Consider the following 18,558-nt stretch of genomic DNA (forward strand, 5'->3'; position numbering starts at 1 on the left):
CAACAGCATTATGCCAGATGATACCAAAGAAAGTTAATCGTTATTTTAATGGGGTTAACTAATAAATACGTGCTTTACTTAATCTTATAACGAAAAGCCACCAGGAAAGGCAACAAATAATAACAAATAAAAAAAATTCGTCTTTCAGTTTTGTGCATTTTTTTCAGCACTGATTTATTGATTCTTTTTTTCACCCCGTACGAGAATCGAGTAATCAGCTAATTACTTAAGTATGCAGAATTGATAAGAATATCGAATAAATATAATAATATCAACGAATAAATTAATATCAAATAGGATATAAGAAATATTTCCGACATTCATCAAAACGACTATGTGATTATTGACATTCATCGGTGAAAGCCAACGTTTACTTGATTTCTGACATTCATGGTAACAGTCACACGACAGGCAAGCTATTTTTTCAGAGGAATCTAAGCATAAGTCAATACCTCAAGTAATGCAATAACAAGAAAAAATGAATAATTCTCGAAGAATCGAATGAAAAATATAATAACAAAAATCTGATTATAATTCATTTAGAGCAAAAATGTACTTGGAATATTAATATGCTAGAGTGAAAACAATGAACTTCAATAAGATGGGGTTTTTTTAAAAAAAAAAAACATTTGCTTAAGAAATTCTAACTGATAGTAATTCTTGCAAATTAGCTCTGGCGTGAATATTATGTTTACACGATTAACGGGATTTTTTTCAGAGACATCTAAAAATAAGTTGATACCAAAAATAAACTTATAAAGTAAGAGTCAATAGCAAAAAATTAACAATCGTTATAGTAACGAAAAACTTAGGATTCTCACGTACCAGACTGACATAGGTTTATACATCTTCAATAATTAAAAATAATTTTAATTGATGTTTTTTTTTTATTTATAAAGTAGCGAACTGACTTTGAAAGGGTTGAATTTATGGTCTTCTAAATTCGCAAGGAACGATAAAATGTATCACATGTTTGCTCAGCTTTCAATACTATGAATTTTCTTTTCAATTAATTCATGAATTTTACTTATTTTTATATGTACACGAACATACCATATCTGATTTTAATTGTTTGCTTTAAAACAAAGGAGCAGGTTTTGAAATAAATGTTTCAAACAATCGAATTTAAAAAGGAAATTTTTAATTGCTTTAAAAAAAAGTCTTCCGTGGGAATGATTGACGCATTTGTTGAATCAGCTGTTACTGATAAAGAAATTTATATATAAATAAACTCACTTCATTCTGACAGTCACTCATTCCACAAATATTTTTTCGAATAACTAGTTATGAGAGTTTAGAAAATTTATATAAAAATTGCAATTTGATTCATTCCGGTGAGTTTACCTAGTTTAATTTATTGCATTTTTTAATCTATAAATGTTAAAAACGTTTTCAATTCAAATTCGGATCGTTTTTCCTTAATTTTTATAATAAATAGTTACAAACTGTAATTTACGTGTATTTTGTTCTCTATTATGATTTTCTATATGAATTAGCATTATTAAATATTTAGAAGAATATAAACAATAATTTGTGTATGACTATATGCTTTTTCTTAAAACTATGACCATGAACTTAGCCCCTATCCTAATTTGGAGACTAAAATTACTAGTTAAAATTGATTCTTTTGATAAAAAAGAATATTTACTAGAAGAAATTTTTCTCATAGGTAAATTATATTCAGTGCTATTGAATACAAATTGCAGCCGATATATTTATATTTATTTGTACGCAATAAATACTTAGACTCAAAAGCATACATACAGTCCCTAGCCAAATTATTAGACGCACTATAAGATTCTATGTAAAATCTTAATAATCAGGTGATATTATAGAGCTTTATTGTTTTCACGGAGCTGAAACCGGTTTGCATTTATTTACGTTCGTGTATCAATTGGTTGACATTGTAATGCAATACGTTAAAAATAAATGCAAATAGAAAGTTTATAAAAAATCTCCTGAATAAAAACCCATTTCATGTATGTTTAAATATGAAAGTATTGCTTACAAACAAGTGCAAAGCATGTAATTATTAAAAAACTACAGTGCGTCTAATAATTTGGTCTAATTATTATAACATACAGAAATAATACCTGTTATAATAAATATTCCATATTTATATAACATTTCGTCTAATTTATCCAATCGCCAAATTTATGTTATGTATCGCCTAATTTAACCAACTGATGCACGAACGTAAACAAGTGCAAACCGGTTTCAGTCAAAACACACTGAATATAAAAAAAGTAACTAAGCTCTCAAGATTCTTATTTTAGCTTCCTTATTAATACATTATTGTATGTTATATATGCAACAATGTATTCTTAAACATCATATATTGGTCGTGGTTTATAGCCTAGAAGTTAGTAAACTGTTAATTGCAACTTTACGATAATGGCAGGAAAATGAGAATATTGCACAGCCATAGTCGTGATCTACGTCCAGAAGTTAAAAGACTATATATTACAACTTTAAATTATTAACAATCAAAAGACAATAATTCACAACCATTCAAAATTCGGCATAATATCTATGTCTTTATTCCCAGGTTTTTCACTCAAAAGATAAGTTTTTGTTTCATATTTATGGTCAGTTTTTATAGCTTAAGAATGCAATTAGTGTCTAGTTTTACGAAATGTTTATCTCCCTTAGTTAATAAATTTCGAGTTAAATACGCAGCATTTGTATACGTGATAATGTAATTCATTTGTTTCAAAAATTGTTAAGGGGGGAAAAGTTTGCATGGTGCGAACGCTCAAAAATAAGAGCGCATTCTCAAGATTCACCGGACGCTTCTAATATTATGCCTCAAGGAAAGGAAGTAAATAATATTTTTTTAAACATTTGAAATTTTTTTTGCTGTTCTTGATTACTTTCAGTTCTGTACAAGATAGCGTTATGGTAATTTATACTGATTGATTGATAATTTACTTTTTTTAACCGCGTTCAAAGAGCAAGTATTCAGCAAGTAGGTATTGCAAAACTATAATGAACCATAATGTGTTTATGGTATCATAAATACACATTATATACAAAGAATAATCAGTTTTCTTTTAATGCAAACATAAATTTGATAATTGATTCAAAATATTTTTATGCTTAAAAATTATTAAAAAAAAATCTTTGAGTATTTGAAAACAAAATACAAGACTTATGAATACAAACTAAACATATGAAAACAAAAAGACGAATTTGAGAGAGACGAATTGAAAGAGAGACGAATTTGAATACCTAAATTTTCATTTAAGTAAGTGACTGCTTTCCAAATCTGAAAAGTAATAATTTTCGTCCATCATTTAAAGAAAAATCTCTTGGAAGTTATTTCAACTGATATTAATAGACGTTCAATGAAATATATATATATATATCATTTAAACTTAATTAATTTTTTAAATAGTTTTAATTAACGCATAAAAATTTTATACATTTTAATTTTAGTGTTTTAAGCATAGAGGCGTAGAATATGTTATTTTGGGAGAGTATTTTTTCGCATTTTGGTAAGAAAACAAAATTTACCCGATTCAAATAATAAGATATTTAGATGACATAAAACTGTTCAAAAATTAACTTGAATTGAGTCCCAGACCCTTCTAATATTTCGCTGTATTTAAACATTCCGACCAACGACTGTTAAACTAGTTATATTTTTACATAAACAATCACTTTGCAAAAGTATACAAGTTGAAAAAAAACATTGCTTTGTAAGTGATAAAATTGTGTACAATTTATTGAATGCTAGAGCTGGTTCTCAAAAGGATATAATAAAAAGTATTTTAGAATCAGCTTTTTAGTCAAAGAAAAATGCTGTCAAACAAAGACTTTTTTGAATGTAATAGTGAATTGTAAATGAGATTATTGAGATTGGAATGACATTCCATATGGAATTCAGTCCTTCTTTTACGTTGTAAAAATATGCAGCAACTACATTTTTGAATGTTTATGGAAAATAAATATTAATTTTTCTTTGTTCTTCTATTCGAAATGACGGGAAGTTCCTGAAAGCATAGTATGATGTCTAAAAATGATATATTCGGAAAATTGCTAAAACTATATCTTTTTATGACCCCGGACTTTCTTAATGAATGTGTTTGTGTACAATTTAATCGTATGAGAAACAATGCTTTCGAGAAAAAAACATTGGTTTGAACACATTCAAGAGTAATTGTCTCAATTAAGATGGAATGGGTTTTAGCTTTAAATGTTGGAGTTTTGAATTTTCGGCAGAAATTGTCAAAAAGGGAGGAAATCTGACACAGGTAAATTTTAACCTATAATGTTAATTCTATCAGCATTACTGTATATAATTATGTTTCTGCTTTGTTGTAGTGTTAGATAATTATGCTTTTGTCAGTATCACCTTTTTTTTATTCCGTTTTGTTGTAGTTAGTATGAGGTAATTTTATTGCATGAAATTATTCCATTTGCGGATAGTCCGTTTTTGATGTGAAGTAAAATAATTTTATCAATATTTCCATTTTGTCGTAGAGTTAGATAATTATGATTTTAGCAGTATAACCGTTTTGTTGTAGTGTAAGATAATTTTAATGAATTATATCATAATTTTATGGTATTTTTTCTGATAGTTCTGTTTTGTTGTTGAGTAAAATAAATTATCAGTATTTACATTTTGCTGTAGTGCAAGATAATTATGATTCTATCAGTATAACCATTTTGTTGATGATTCCGTTTTGCTGAGCTGTAAAAGCGTCTATATCAGGCATTAATAATTTTATCAATATTTCTATATTTGTTAATGTTTTCTTCTTGTTGCCGTCTAAGATAATCATAATTTTATCAGTATTATCGATTTGTTGATGTTTCTACTTTATTTTAGTGTAGGATAGCTTTATAATTTTTAATCATAATTTTAAGCTTTATAATTCTTAATCATAATTTTATTAGCAGTACCGTATTTGTAGCTGTTTCGGTTTCGTTATAGTACAAGTTAATTTTATGACATATAATTATAATTTTAATAGCCTAACGTTTTTGTTGATAATACTGCTATGTTATTGTGTAATAATTTCTAAAATTATGACTTTATCAAAATTACCATTTTTTTAAATTAAAGTGGAAAAGAAAGACATGGATATTTTTATATTATTTGGGTTTGTTTTAATTGTTAAAAATTATAACAATTAAAAAATTATTTATTAAAAAATTTCATTTTTTACTGTTTAGGACAAATTTTTCTTCTCTCATTGTTTTACTATTTGCAAATTAGCTTTTCAAATTAATCAGAATTTAAATATGTAGTTTTTTAGAATAGATTAGAGATTTTTTTCGATTACACAGGTTTTACAGGTGTTTTTTCGTGTTTTACATATTAGATGTAAATATTTTTCAGTTTACGTTTGTAAAATATATACAATTCCTCAAACAAAATTTGGCTCCTTGCAAAAATATTACAGTATGCTTTAAATTCAATTTTCATTTATTATTATCTTTTTGGGACATTGTGGTTATAGAGCATTATGGCCACAAGGATCATTGATTTGACGAAAATAAACTTTTTTTTGATTATATGCTTAAAAGTATCGATTTGAATATGATTTCAATCCAACGCATTTATGGGCAATTTTTGTCTTGATGAATCTAAGTATTTACCTTAATATCCATACATTTATTCTATTTCCCTAGTGCTTAATACCTGTTCTTTGCCAGGGATAAAACAAAACGTTAGCAAGTAATATAGAAGTAATTATTAACGATATGCAATGATACTTAAGATTGAAAGGAGTCATGCCATTACAATTAAAAAATGCTAAAATAACTATAATATTCATTATTAATATTTTCTGCACTTTTCGATTAATTTTCTTTAAAGGATTAAGCAAAACACTTTCTTTCTTTTTTTTTTTAAGTTCATTTTATCAAAAAATTCCCCCGGGATGTTTCCCAAACCGTCGCCAATAGCCCATTGTGCAGCTCTAGCGCGACGTAAATTAACAAACAACAAACATCATCAAAAAATTCAAACAAAAATAATGCTATTGATTATTAATATCATTCAACAAATGACAGTCTACATTTATCTCAAGCAAGCGATTTACAATATGAGTATACAATCTAGCAAATATCTTTTTTTAATTTCAATTTACTGTTAATTTTTCGCTGTTTAGGTTTACAATAACCCATTATTTCAAAAGCATAACTGTAAAGAAAATTATCACTGGCTGGCGTGTATACAGAACCCATCGTCATCCAGCTATCTCTAAAATACAGTGAAGGCTCTGGTTGGCTGAAGAAACTACGCCATCAAATAAGGAGGTGGCATGAAATTGAACTCTTAGACTAGTCCTAGAATTTTAACCTGGCTCCTTACAGAAATGGAGATTTTTTTCCCGGTCATAGAGGACATTTTTTTTAAGTAAACGACAAAGCTGACAAAATTTGTTTTAGTTTTCAAAATTCGTACAAAGTATTTATAGTTTTAGAAGTTTAGGAAAAATGTCGGCATACGGAATATTAGGAAATAGTCCATAGCCTACAAATTCAACAGTGAAGGGAATACCGAGCAAAGTGATTAATGAGCATTTATTATCACGTTTTACTCAAGATGTGATTATTATTAATATAAATGACTGTGATAATAACCTGTCAGGAATGTGTGAGTAATTACCCGATTTACACTTATACGGTTTTCTCTAAATTGATGTTTCTGTGATGTTAAAGACCATTGCTTCGTTTACATTGCCCGGTTTTCACCAATCAGGGCTTTCCTTGTCCTTGTAAGAAGGCGGACGCCTTTGATACCTGCTTATATGCGTTTTAGATAGTTCTCCGAATTACTAATTTGCTGACATCACCCGTCTTCGATTTTGCCTATCCCTTGCAAAAAAGTAAGGTGTTTTTAAGGTTGTTTTGAGGTTGACAGTTGTAAAAAAATACACCCGAGGAAGAAAATGAGATTGTGTCTTGCACCAAAAAAAATAAGCATTAGCATAATAAATAAACATTAGCAGACACACGCACAAAAACTTCATTTTATTATTATAGATAATTAATTATGTGATGTTAAAAAATTACTCATGATGATTGGTGATTAAAAAATTAACTACTTTATTCGAGATAGATTAAAACGTTTTTTTCGTTCCAATTCTTGATAGATAAAAGTTTTTACATTGTATTTATTTCAGTTTGAAAAACTAATTTAAACTATCAACGAGTATTATTTATTCCTCAAAAATTTACTTCAGAAAAAATAAAATGAAAGTTAATTTTACAGCATATACTTATGAGTAATTTCAGAAAAAAACTCGTAAAATGGAATACAATTAAAGCTTTAGTTTATTTGAAATACATTTTGAGAAATACAATCTCATTCTCAATTTATGATAACATACATATCGCTACTAAAATATCTGATGTTAAATATTTCCACTTGCAGACTTAATATTTTTATCTCTACAACAATAACTCGTCAGTTAAAGGCTATCGAGGTATATCTCAAATCTAGTGATTGCAATTGAACAATTTTGTGTTACTTACTGGTGAGTATTTGTCTTTTGTTAAGCTGCGTCAATAGAGCAACATGCCAATTTAACAAAAGGCAAGTAGATGTCAATCGCTTCACCCTTTTCATAAGTTATCCAATTTTCCTCTTAGAACACAGCTGAATGGACTTTTTTAATATTTACACTGCGTGGTAATTTGAAGTGCAGTGACGTTTTTTTTTTCAGAAATAATGAGAATTTTGAAGGAAATGTATGGATTCTTTGATTTGACAGGATATAAAATATTATTACATTTTCCTTGTCAAATTTAGTTTTAGCGCAAAAAAAGAAGAAAAAAGAATTTTTTCAAAATTTTATTAAATTATTCATTAGAATATTCTTCTTACTATTTTTTGCCAATATCATATATCATAGTTATTTAGCGAATATATATATATATATATATATATATATATATATATATATATATATATATATATATATATATATATATATATATATATATATATATCCTGATATATCCTGACCGAATTCAACTGTCGAAGGGATTGACGACACGAAAGAGGAAGATTCGAAATTTGCTTTAAATACTTTTTATATAATTTTCACAAATAAACTGATAGTGAACATTTATTCTTCTTGAAAATAAATTTTTAACCATGTAACATAATATGCGGTATGCCAATCAGATATGGTGGCATGAGGAATTTTAGATTTTCTAAAAATATTATACCAATACATTGCTGAAATCAGCAATCTTTAAAATGTAGTTAAATAGAATACATTGTTTTTTTTTAATTTATTAAATAATTCATTAAATAATAATTTTTAATTTATTAACATAAAAATTTTTGCTTTAATGTAATTAATGTCAAAAAATAATCTTTATTATCATCAAAATCGGTTTTTATCCATTTTAACTGCAATAAAACCTAATTTTAAAAACATTAAGACTGAAAGAAGTGTAGTTTTAATTTACTCACTCAAAACCTCAAACTGCATAATTTTATTGTTTGAAAATTTTGAAGAAGAATCTAAAGAAGATCTAAACATTATTAAATGCCATTTATTCCAATCTATTTAAGTGACCCCTTTATTTTCCATTATTTTTAAAAAAAATAGTATGCTTCCGAGTAATATTGTATCATCAAACGTTTATTAAATGCAAAAAAAAAAAAAAAAAAATATATCAATAAAACGCATATCAAACCTAAAATCTAGAATATCGAAGGTAGAGGCCTCCTAAAAACAACTGAAATGGTGTAGGGACTTAATTTCTCGTAGTAAGTATTCTTGCGTTTCATTTTATGAACTCGAACTCAAATCTAAGTTTCAAAATCTGTGTTTATTATTAACTAGGAGGCTTCGCCCCCTGCTCGCTAACGCTCGCCAACCCCCGAGAATTGCTACGCAATCCAATGTGGTTCACGCCGTGAACCATGGCTCGCTGCATTCGCTCGCCAATGAACACAATGTTCTAGCACAAAGACATAATATATTATCATCAAAGACATAGTATTTTATCATCAAAGACATAGTATTGTACTTATGTCGAAGAATTCTACCAATGTTCTTATTGACTTTTAAAAAAGTATATTAGCTATTTAGATTGAATATTTAGATATTATTAGAAAAATCAAAACATTAGCTAAATAAGAAAAATATTAGCAAAATAAATTATCAAATATTGCTTCACTAATATTCTGCATTTTAAAGCGTGAAAATTCAATGCATAAATAAACGCGAAATATTAAAAAAATTCAATGCATTCAATACAAACACTTGAACGTTTTTTAGACGTTTAGGTAGCTCCCAGTAGAAAAATATCAATTCAACAGCGGCCTTTTAAAGCATTCTCACTTCAATTAATTAATTAATTCCTAATTGAGTTTAAATTAAATATTGTCATGTTTTTAGTGCATGAATCTGAATTGAACAACCTGATAATGCTCACTCTGGTTATTGTTATCTGGTTGCTCACTACATGCTCTTGGGCGCCGAATCCAATCAATTAAAAATGAAAACTGTTGCCAGCGCGAGAAAAGAAATATCATCGGTTTTATTGATACATACATACATACGTACGTACGTATTAGCGTTTTATATAATATAGATGCTGAAAAAGCCGACATTTATAAATCTAGAAACATTTAACTAATAGGACAGACTGAAATACAAGATATTTAAAGGACTCTCTCCGGTATAATTTTGTTATTTAAAAATTAAAATATGCATCAAGATGTATTTACATTTTTTACTCGTATTAAATTAGGACTTACAAGTAGCTACCAGTTGCATGAAACATGAAGTATTTACTTTATTTTGGACTGATCATTGCAGCTCTACTAAGCGATATTGCTGGTAAACAACAAGAGTAAGTTTCTTTTCTCTTAATTTATACTATAAGTTTTCTAGATAAAATTAGTAGTTATGCATGTAAGAAGAGAAAAAGTTAATAGAAACAATTTCCGTACATACATACCGAGTCTAGTTCTTGAATAAGCAAACGGAGTGGCACCAAAGATTTCTAAATGCTATCATTTTCAACGATTCACTTTAGTGAATTACTTGGAAGTACCGTAAAAATTAATAATGCATTGAGAGCTTTGAAACCACGAGGAGGTAGATAAGATTGTCGCCAAGTTCACCAAAATGGTTGCCAAAAGAAGAGACGGTCCCAAAATCAATGAGTGTGCTTTTCCGTTGGGTGGAAGATATGCTGTTAAGATACGTGGTAGTTAAGATAAAAAAAACGCGGATTTTATGGTAAATGCTTCAGGGTAACAAAATTAATTTTTCGAATTATTAATTTTAGAAAAAATATACAAGATATACACTTTTTTTTCTAAACGACAGTCTTCAAGACAAGCTGTGACATCGATGGTTTTCGATAATTTTTTAATATCCTAAGACTGATAGTTCCTGTATTCAACCTTAAATGTCATGAAAATTCTTACTATTCTCATATGTAATGGTAAAAACTATAAATTATTTCCCTAAATTTGCCATTTTGGCTTATTAATTGCTGTAATGAACCATAAGAAATATTGTGAGCAACATTTACCTTTGTAAATATCAGCGCACCGAGATCAGTGTGGCAGAACAAAGGCCTTACCTTAACCTAAAATTGTGGTAAAAATATTAAAACAAATTTAATTGTAAATAATATATTAATATGAATTTCTTCTTTACAAGCATATGTTAAACTTTACTATCATGCATTATTGCTTTTTATTTCAATTACAATACAATGCATGAATAATAAAGCAAAATATATCAAGAAAATGTAAAAATTTATGCGGGTACAGTATTTTTAATTTGTTATATTATATTTTATGTGATTATATTATATTTGCAGTATTTGTTATATTATTTACATTATGGTTTAATTATATTTTTATGTGGTTATATTATTTTCAACTTGCTTGAACTTTGTCTTGCACATAATACTATTTCATACTTTCACTTTATCGCCATTACCTTTCGAAGTAAAATATATGAAAACAATGAGCACTACTTTCTTAAATAACTTGTTTTTATCTTTTGACAAATTTAACATCATTTATAGCTTGGATATATGAAAGAGAGTTTCTTTTCCTAGTATAAGTTGTTATAGTTTTTAATGATATTCAGTTTAAATTTAAAATTACAGAAATATTTTAGTTTATTTATAAGCAAGCGAATGTTGCATAGTTTCTCATTTTCAAGTCTCAAATAATTTTACAATTAACAGCTCTGTTGGCCGATCAGTTTCTATGATTTCTGTTTTCATACTGCACATGCTTTGGAATCTTGCATAAATCTTAACTTTTTCCTTCAACATATCTTTACTTCACAAATTAGAGTTGCAAGTTGCTCCCAATTATATTAATTTTTAAAATATATTAATTAGTATTTCAAACCTAACGAATTTCGTAAATATATATCTAGTAGGCTAATTGAAAATACGACTTTTTGCACACTGCTGACGTCACTTTGCAATGTGCTTAAAAGTTTCATTTCAGTGCATTTAACAAATGACACTGGCAGATTACAAAGTGTGGAATTTTCCAATTAGCCTATAATGTAAGCATTTCAATTTCTAAAATTTGAAAAATGCTGACTTCATCAGTTCCTTTATGGTGATGATAATCGAATAGTATTTAAAGAAACTCATGAAAAAAAATTTTAAACTGTTATTTTTATTCTGCTTTATGAAAACCCTAATTGTGTGATGAATTCTCGCAAGGAAATCAAGAATTAAATTTCTATTTTATAATTTTACTTATAACAAGCAAAAAGTGCATAATGAAAAATAAAGCAAATAAAATAGTTATTTGCTTCGGAAATTTTGTAAACTCAAAATGTGCAAAGCATCTTAATTATTTTTAGTTTTAAAGTCCTTACAGAGACTGTCACACCATATTTTATTCAAACGTATGCATCAGCAACTGATATAATTATATAAATTTTTTATTGCTGAACTTTCTCATCTTAGCAAACTCGAATCGTGCAATTTTATCCATGAACTAGAATGTCAATGTCTATGCATGCAAAGATGGCACTACACATTTTCTTCTAAGCAGCTGATCTTGCACTACTTTGCTAACTTAAATTGCACGAAACTTCTCACCTATCATTAATTTCGATACTCTTGCATGAAACAAAACCACGGCACAACTTCCTCAAAACTGTTTATCTACAGTTAAAAGTTTCAGCAAAGCTTAACCTTATTTTAATCATGCAGCATTTCTACAAATTGCGTAGATGATGATAATGATAATGGTAACATTCAGGATGGCAGTAACAACAATCCTAGGTAAAAATCTTGAAATTTTTTTTATTTAAAAGTTAAGAATTAAAAAGTAGTTTGTGAACATTATTTACTTATTAATTTGTTGATTAAATAAATTAGTTTTAATATAAACATTAAATATTATTAATATTTACGGTAAACAATACGCGAAATGTTGTGACAATGCGCAAGATTATATGTACTCGATAAATATATAATTTCGTGCACTTTTACACGACTTAATACTTGATTTAGCTTTTGTCTAGTGACAATTCTGCCTTATAAATGAAGCGTTATAGTTTGGAATCAGTAAGAAATAATTTTCTCGCCTCAGAGGTACCAAGACTACATTCGATTAGTTCAAATAGAATAGAACATGAATTACAGATAATTCAGAAGACACACTCGATTTTACGAAATAAATAAATAAATGAATGGTACAAAAATCCTCCAAAAGATGGCATTGTAATAGTTATTACATTTTATTAATGCTTCATAAATATGAAGAAATATTTTTCTCGCAACCGAACTGAACTGAACTGACGGAGGAGAGATATTCTGAAATATACTTTTAATCATTTATTTAAGTTTTACATATAAATTGATGATGAATATTTATTTTACTGTGCAGCGTCTTTTGTAAGATAAAAATTACAAGATCTCCATCCCATCAGAATTCGAGACATATAATGCGCGATATTTTAAATTCTCGATTCATTTTTTTCCCTAGCAAAATTATGCGCATACAATTAGTATTTCTAAAAGTTAGTTTAGTAGCATGACTTTAGATTTTTGATAAGTACTATTGTTGTTGCATCATTTACATAAAGAGAAGCATCTTTCAAATCAGTTTTCATTCGTTCAAAAATGATAAAATTCAATTTTAAAAATTCTAAAAGCAAACGAATGCAAAGAATTAAATAACTCAATCCGAACTATTAGCTGCATAATTTTATTGCTTTTTTTATTTTTGAGCAGGGATCAATAGAAGTTCAAAAGGAAATCTCTTCTTAACAGTGGTTTTTAAAGATTTTTCGTTAAAGAAAATAAAAAAAGTCAGAATTTAAGTGTCTTGCACTATAGGCAAAGCTATAACTATAAATTACCTATACTATATTGCCACCAGAATGGTCCTTAGAACGAGAAAATAGATTCAATAGTTTAAAAGTTATGAAACTTTTTTAATGTACGCTAATTTGGCTACATTTTCAATCCTAGATTAAGATTATCAAAATCATTGCCTTAATCTTATTTTTTGCGTATTTTTTTGAATCCAGTATTGTAGTAAGATTTTACATTTTCAAAAAATTATATCCCAAACGCTTTTCATTTTCCCAAAATTATGACTTTTCTCCATATTAACGTTTTGCACCATTTTTAGAATAAATATAGGGGGTGCTAATTATCGATAGACTAAGCCTAACCTAACAGTCATGACTGGTGTGAACTCACAACAGTTATGAAAATAGCACATTATTAATAAAACACGTGATTACGTGTGATGTTAGAGCCTTCAAAAAACAGCCTGAAGTTGTTTTTGTGGCGTATACTCCAAAATGCCTGACGAAGTCAGATAAGAATCATCAAATCGTTGATCCTAAGAAAATCGAGAACCAAGAGGGGGGGGATGAGTATATGTCCTCTCTGGAAAGTCCCAAACAGTCCAGGATGTGTTCGGGACTGCTTGGGACAGCCTCAAGTAAAATAATTTAATAAGTAAATAGCTTATGTTATTCAGCTAAGATTACTAAATACCTCAAATGCATTGAAGAATTATCTATTAAACAAGTAATTATTGTATATTATGCACGGAAAAAATATTTTAGTTCAGGTAAAAGAATATTTCATGTTTACATTTTGTTTCAATTCATATAAGCAGTGGAAGCATATTCTTTCTCACAAGCCTATTTTAATTTCTATAAACAGTGGATACATATTCACAAGCCCCAGATCCTTAAAAAATGGCGGGAATAATGAATTAAACCTCAGACGATTTGGAAACTTAGACGGAGGTAATCTTCAAGTTCAAGTCTTCTACAGGAACGATTACAACTCAGAGAATGAAACAGTTGCTGCCTCCGAAGATTTTGAAATTCCAGAAGGTTATAAACGATTATTGAAAAACAAAATAATTATTAAAATATAAATTTAAAATAAATTATGCAATAATTGTTTTTTTTTACAGGAGAAGAGGAATCGATACTGAATCTTTATCTGAAAATATCCGATGATAATTATTTTAATGGCCGAATTCAAATAAATGGCAGTTTCGGTGATTATGAAATATCGGGAAGTGACAGCGTTTCATTCTCGAAAGGAAAGAAAAGCATAATTATTATCCAGACTGATAAACCGTTATACAAGCCTGGAGAAACAGGTAAGAAATAAGGTTTTAAATATGATGCCATTATAGGCATTTCATATTTCCTAGCTCTAGAAATTTCCACACTTTCATAAACTTAATTTTTTAATCATTCTTAATTCTGTAATAATTAAGTCAATTATTTAATTTTTAAACATTCTTGATCCTGTAATAATTAAGTCAATTATTTAATTTTTTAATCCTTCTTAATCCTGTAATAATTAAGTCAAGTATTAATTTTTTAACATTCCTAATCTTGTTATAATTTAATTAAATCAATTATTAAATTTTTGTCACATTTTATTAAAAGTAAATTTAAATAATATTATTCTTTTCTTAGCAATCTATGTAACGGCTAATTTCAATTTAAATGTTTTATACATTAATTCCCTGTGGCGACAAAACGAATATCAAAATCTATTTTTAACTTTATTTTTCTTTAAGCTGCTTTGTTTCTCTTAACCACAAAGATAGTTTGGTTACAGGGTTATATTAAATTCTCACGGTCTTTTTGGTAATTAAATTGTTCGCCAAATTTTGAATCGCCTCGCATGCATCTAAGCGTCTGTTAACAAAAATGCATGCTCTAGAAATTTGAACTTCTTGGCGTTAGGACTTGAGAGTTTTTTTATATTGGATGTGGCAATTTTTGGATCAATTCAAGGATTTTTGGCTCCGATAATTGAAAGTGCTACAAAATTGTCATAAAAATGAATACTTAAGGAAAACTACCTTCGTCTCTGAAATAGGGATGGTCGAATTTTTTAATTTGTTAACAAAATATAGTTTTGAAACATGAATGTTGCAATGTTTGCTAATTTTGGAAATGCTATCTAATAAAAAGGATGGTTTTTTTTGTCCAATTTCCTTTATTTTAGTCCAAAGGCAATGCAAAAATTTGCACTGCAAATATCACCGCATCAAAATAAACATTTTCTCTTCGAATTAAGTATAGCTCTACTTGCTAAATTATGAAATATTTACCCCGACCTGCCCCAATTTAGGGCATACGGGTAATACTTGCTAAATTATGTAACGTGTATCGAAAGTTATGTTCTACTATTTAGATCCAATATTATAAATCGTAAGTGCTCAAATGATATAATGTAATAAATAGGTACTTTTTTATTTAAGACACTAATACAAATTTTTTTTTTAATTTTAGTAAAATTCAGAGTACTAAAAGTGAACAAGTTTTTAAAGCCTACCGAGAAAAACAATGTAAGTATTGTATAATTTATTATTTTCATTTTTAAAATAATGATTGAAAAGCTTGGACAGTCAAAATACCATTTATCCTGCAAGTGGTATTTTTACTTCTAACTGGTTATTAGCATGGTTTTCAGATGCATACTATTCAAATTTAAAGCATTTTAATAGAATAGAAGGCAATTTTCAATGTATATGTGAAGGTTTCGGTTTTTAAACAGAAATGCTCACCTAAAAATTCGAAGATGTGGCTTATCCTAATATTGCACCTAGCAATTCAATTGTGCTGTTTCCCTTGAATACCATTTGATAAAAAATCACAAAATTAAATTATTTATTTTTATAGTCTTTGCAAAGTGGCATCAAGAATTATTTTTTTGTCCTTGAAGGGAAAATTTGACAGGGATTAAATTTTTCCCCCAAAATTTCTGGTTTAGTTCTAATTTTTTTAACTAATGGGTTTTACAGATAGTTAATTTATCAATTTAAAAAATAATAATTTAAAATCACAAACGTAAAAGATTCAAAATACTTTAAATGAAAGAAAATCACTTAATAAAATTTTCAAATTGTTCACCAACTGCCGTAAACCAAGCAATCGAGCTAAAGAATAGCGACACTGAGACACTCAAACCCACTCTCATAAGCATTCAAAATATGTTTAAAATAAGCATTCAAAATATGTATATGCATTAAAAATGCAATGGAACGATATTTGCTGCGCCATCTTTCGGATGAATTTCGCACTAGACCCAGAAATTTTGGGCGAAAAAATATGGACAATCTCATGTTTTTGCTGAAAAAAGTATTTTTTATCTTTTATTCCAAAACGTTTTTGAAAACCAGCAGGATAATTAGGAAACCCAATATTTGCCTCAAACAAAAATTTTATCGTCAGATCTACCAGAACAGCGAGCTGTAAAGATCCATCATCTTTCTAGTATTTTTTCACTAGTTGCTACTTTCATTATCCAATCTATTATGATACCATGAAGAAGCATCTGTGAATAATATTTCTCACAAATGTCAGTATTATCAGCGATGTATTATTGATTAATATTATGAAAATAAAACGGCAGTTGATATTTTTTCCGGAATCAAAACTGCTACTAGTATCAGAATTTTATCTGTGTATGTTTCAGTTTAATTGATCACAAAAATCAAACAACTTTTTCAATTATTATTTTTTTCTCCAGTATTACTCTTAATTTCTAATTCGCTTTTACATTTGCTATTCAAAACAAGGAAAGAACTATAATTGAATTCATACGATTACTTAATTTGTATAATTATTCCATACGCCTTTTAAGCTTATTATTATTTATTAAAATTATCATTATGTAGTATTATTTTATAATAATGGAAATATTTATAACAGAGTGCTGAGGTGTATGTCGAAGATGCCAAAGGAACCCGTCTGTTTCAATTTGAAAACTTAGATCTGCAAAAAGGTAAACACTTAAAATTTTAGAATGGGTCAAAATTCAAAATATTTTTATGAATGTTTCATTTTTTTCCTGAAAAAGAAAAAAAAAGTGTTTTTATTGCTTTGAAAACTAAATTTCTGGTTTTTCTAATTTATTTATTTTGTGAAGTTTAAATTAAGGGAGCATTTCGCTTTGTCTGTCATTTTGCAGGAATTTTCGAACAAAGAGTTGATTTAACCATTCATCATTAAACACTGCATGGCCTAAACAAGGTGCTTCTTTAAGGGCAAATTTTTCATTTATCACGAGAGGTTTTTTCAGCTATAGTACCCTATCTACACGCAGCTCAAATGTCACGAGTAGCTCTTACGTCCGTAACACTTAACCCTAAGATTTAAAGCAAAAAGAAGAAAGTGTCAAAAAGATTCATTTTGCTTGACTTGACATTCAATTTTAATAATCTGAAAATTAACATAAAGTAACTCAAACACAAAAGCGATACATGGATTCCGGTACAACAAAACTTTTTTTGAATGATCAAAAATTTGTCAAAAACATTTAATGATATAGTGAAATGCTAAACTTGAAAGAAAAATACGACAGAAACTTAGTAACCAACCGAATATTAACATAAATTAAAATAGAATAGGAAGGAAAATTGGGTTATTTTGGCTACCTAATAGAAAATAGAAGTCAATAAAAAGGTGGATTTAAGTAATCATTTATTTCGCCAATGTTCCTGAAGTAGAAAAGCTTATTCAACTATTAAATAAATTTATAACTTATAATGTACTAAGTGTGGGAAATTCTTTAGGCAAAATAAAATTTAAAAAAATTTGAAAAAAGATTGATATCATAAGTTAGATGCATTTTCACCTCCTTAGGACTTGTTCAAAGAGATTTTCCTTTGTCTGATGAGCCTGTTTTGGGAAGATGGTCAATTAAAGTTAAAAATGGCGACTCAGAACAATCAACGAATTTTGAAGTAAAAGAATATGGTGAGTTACAATACACATATTTTTGAAAAATGTAGAGTCTTTTTTTGATTTGCCCATTGTGTTATTTAGCCCCAATACTGACTGGCAATCGTGAGTCGAGTTCTCAGTCTGGTTGTTAACTGAGACTCATCTTGTGATTGCTAGTGAGTACTTTATAAACAGCGTTGAAAGAATGTTTATATCCATTTTATTCACACCATATAGGTAGAAGTTGAAAAGAAAAATGATATGTTTTAATGTATATATGAAATATGTGATTCGCACTATAAGAACGAAATAAGTTAATGTCCCATCAATTTTAAAAAAGTAATATATCTATTTCACGTATCAT

General features: G+C 28.0%; 1 protein-coding gene across 6 annotated transcripts in view; it reads left to right on the forward strand.

Annotated features, from left to right (window-relative positions):
• Positions 1–1,214: 1,214 nt before the first annotated feature.
• LOC107450328 (alpha-2-macroglobulin) overlaps positions 1,215–18,558 on the forward strand; it is a 76,578-nt gene continuing 59,234 nt past the window's right edge. For 2 of the 6 annotated variants that reach the window (XM_043047096.3, XM_043047097.3), the window contains exons 1-8: positions 1,215–1,334; positions 9,730–9,831; positions 12,184–12,255; positions 14,158–14,333; positions 14,417–14,608; positions 15,759–15,814; positions 17,181–17,253; positions 18,114–18,227. In XM_043047096.3, the coding sequence (XP_042903030.2) occupies positions 9,761–9,831; positions 12,184–12,255; positions 14,158–14,333; positions 14,417–14,608; positions 15,759–15,814; positions 17,181–17,253; positions 18,114–18,227 (754 nt within the window). In that variant the 5' untranslated portion in view covers positions 1,215–1,334; positions 9,730–9,760. The other 4 variants (XM_043047098.3, XM_071183091.2, XM_087168347.1 and 1 more) reach the window with 3 other exon arrangements.

Source organism: Parasteatoda tepidariorum, chromosome 7 (assembly GCF_982258835.1).
Source record: "Parasteatoda tepidariorum strain Cologne lab strain chromosome 7, Ptep-v5.0, whole genome shotgun sequence".
Classification (NCBI taxonomy): Eukaryota; Metazoa; Arthropoda; class Arachnida; order Araneae; family Theridiidae; genus Parasteatoda; species Parasteatoda tepidariorum.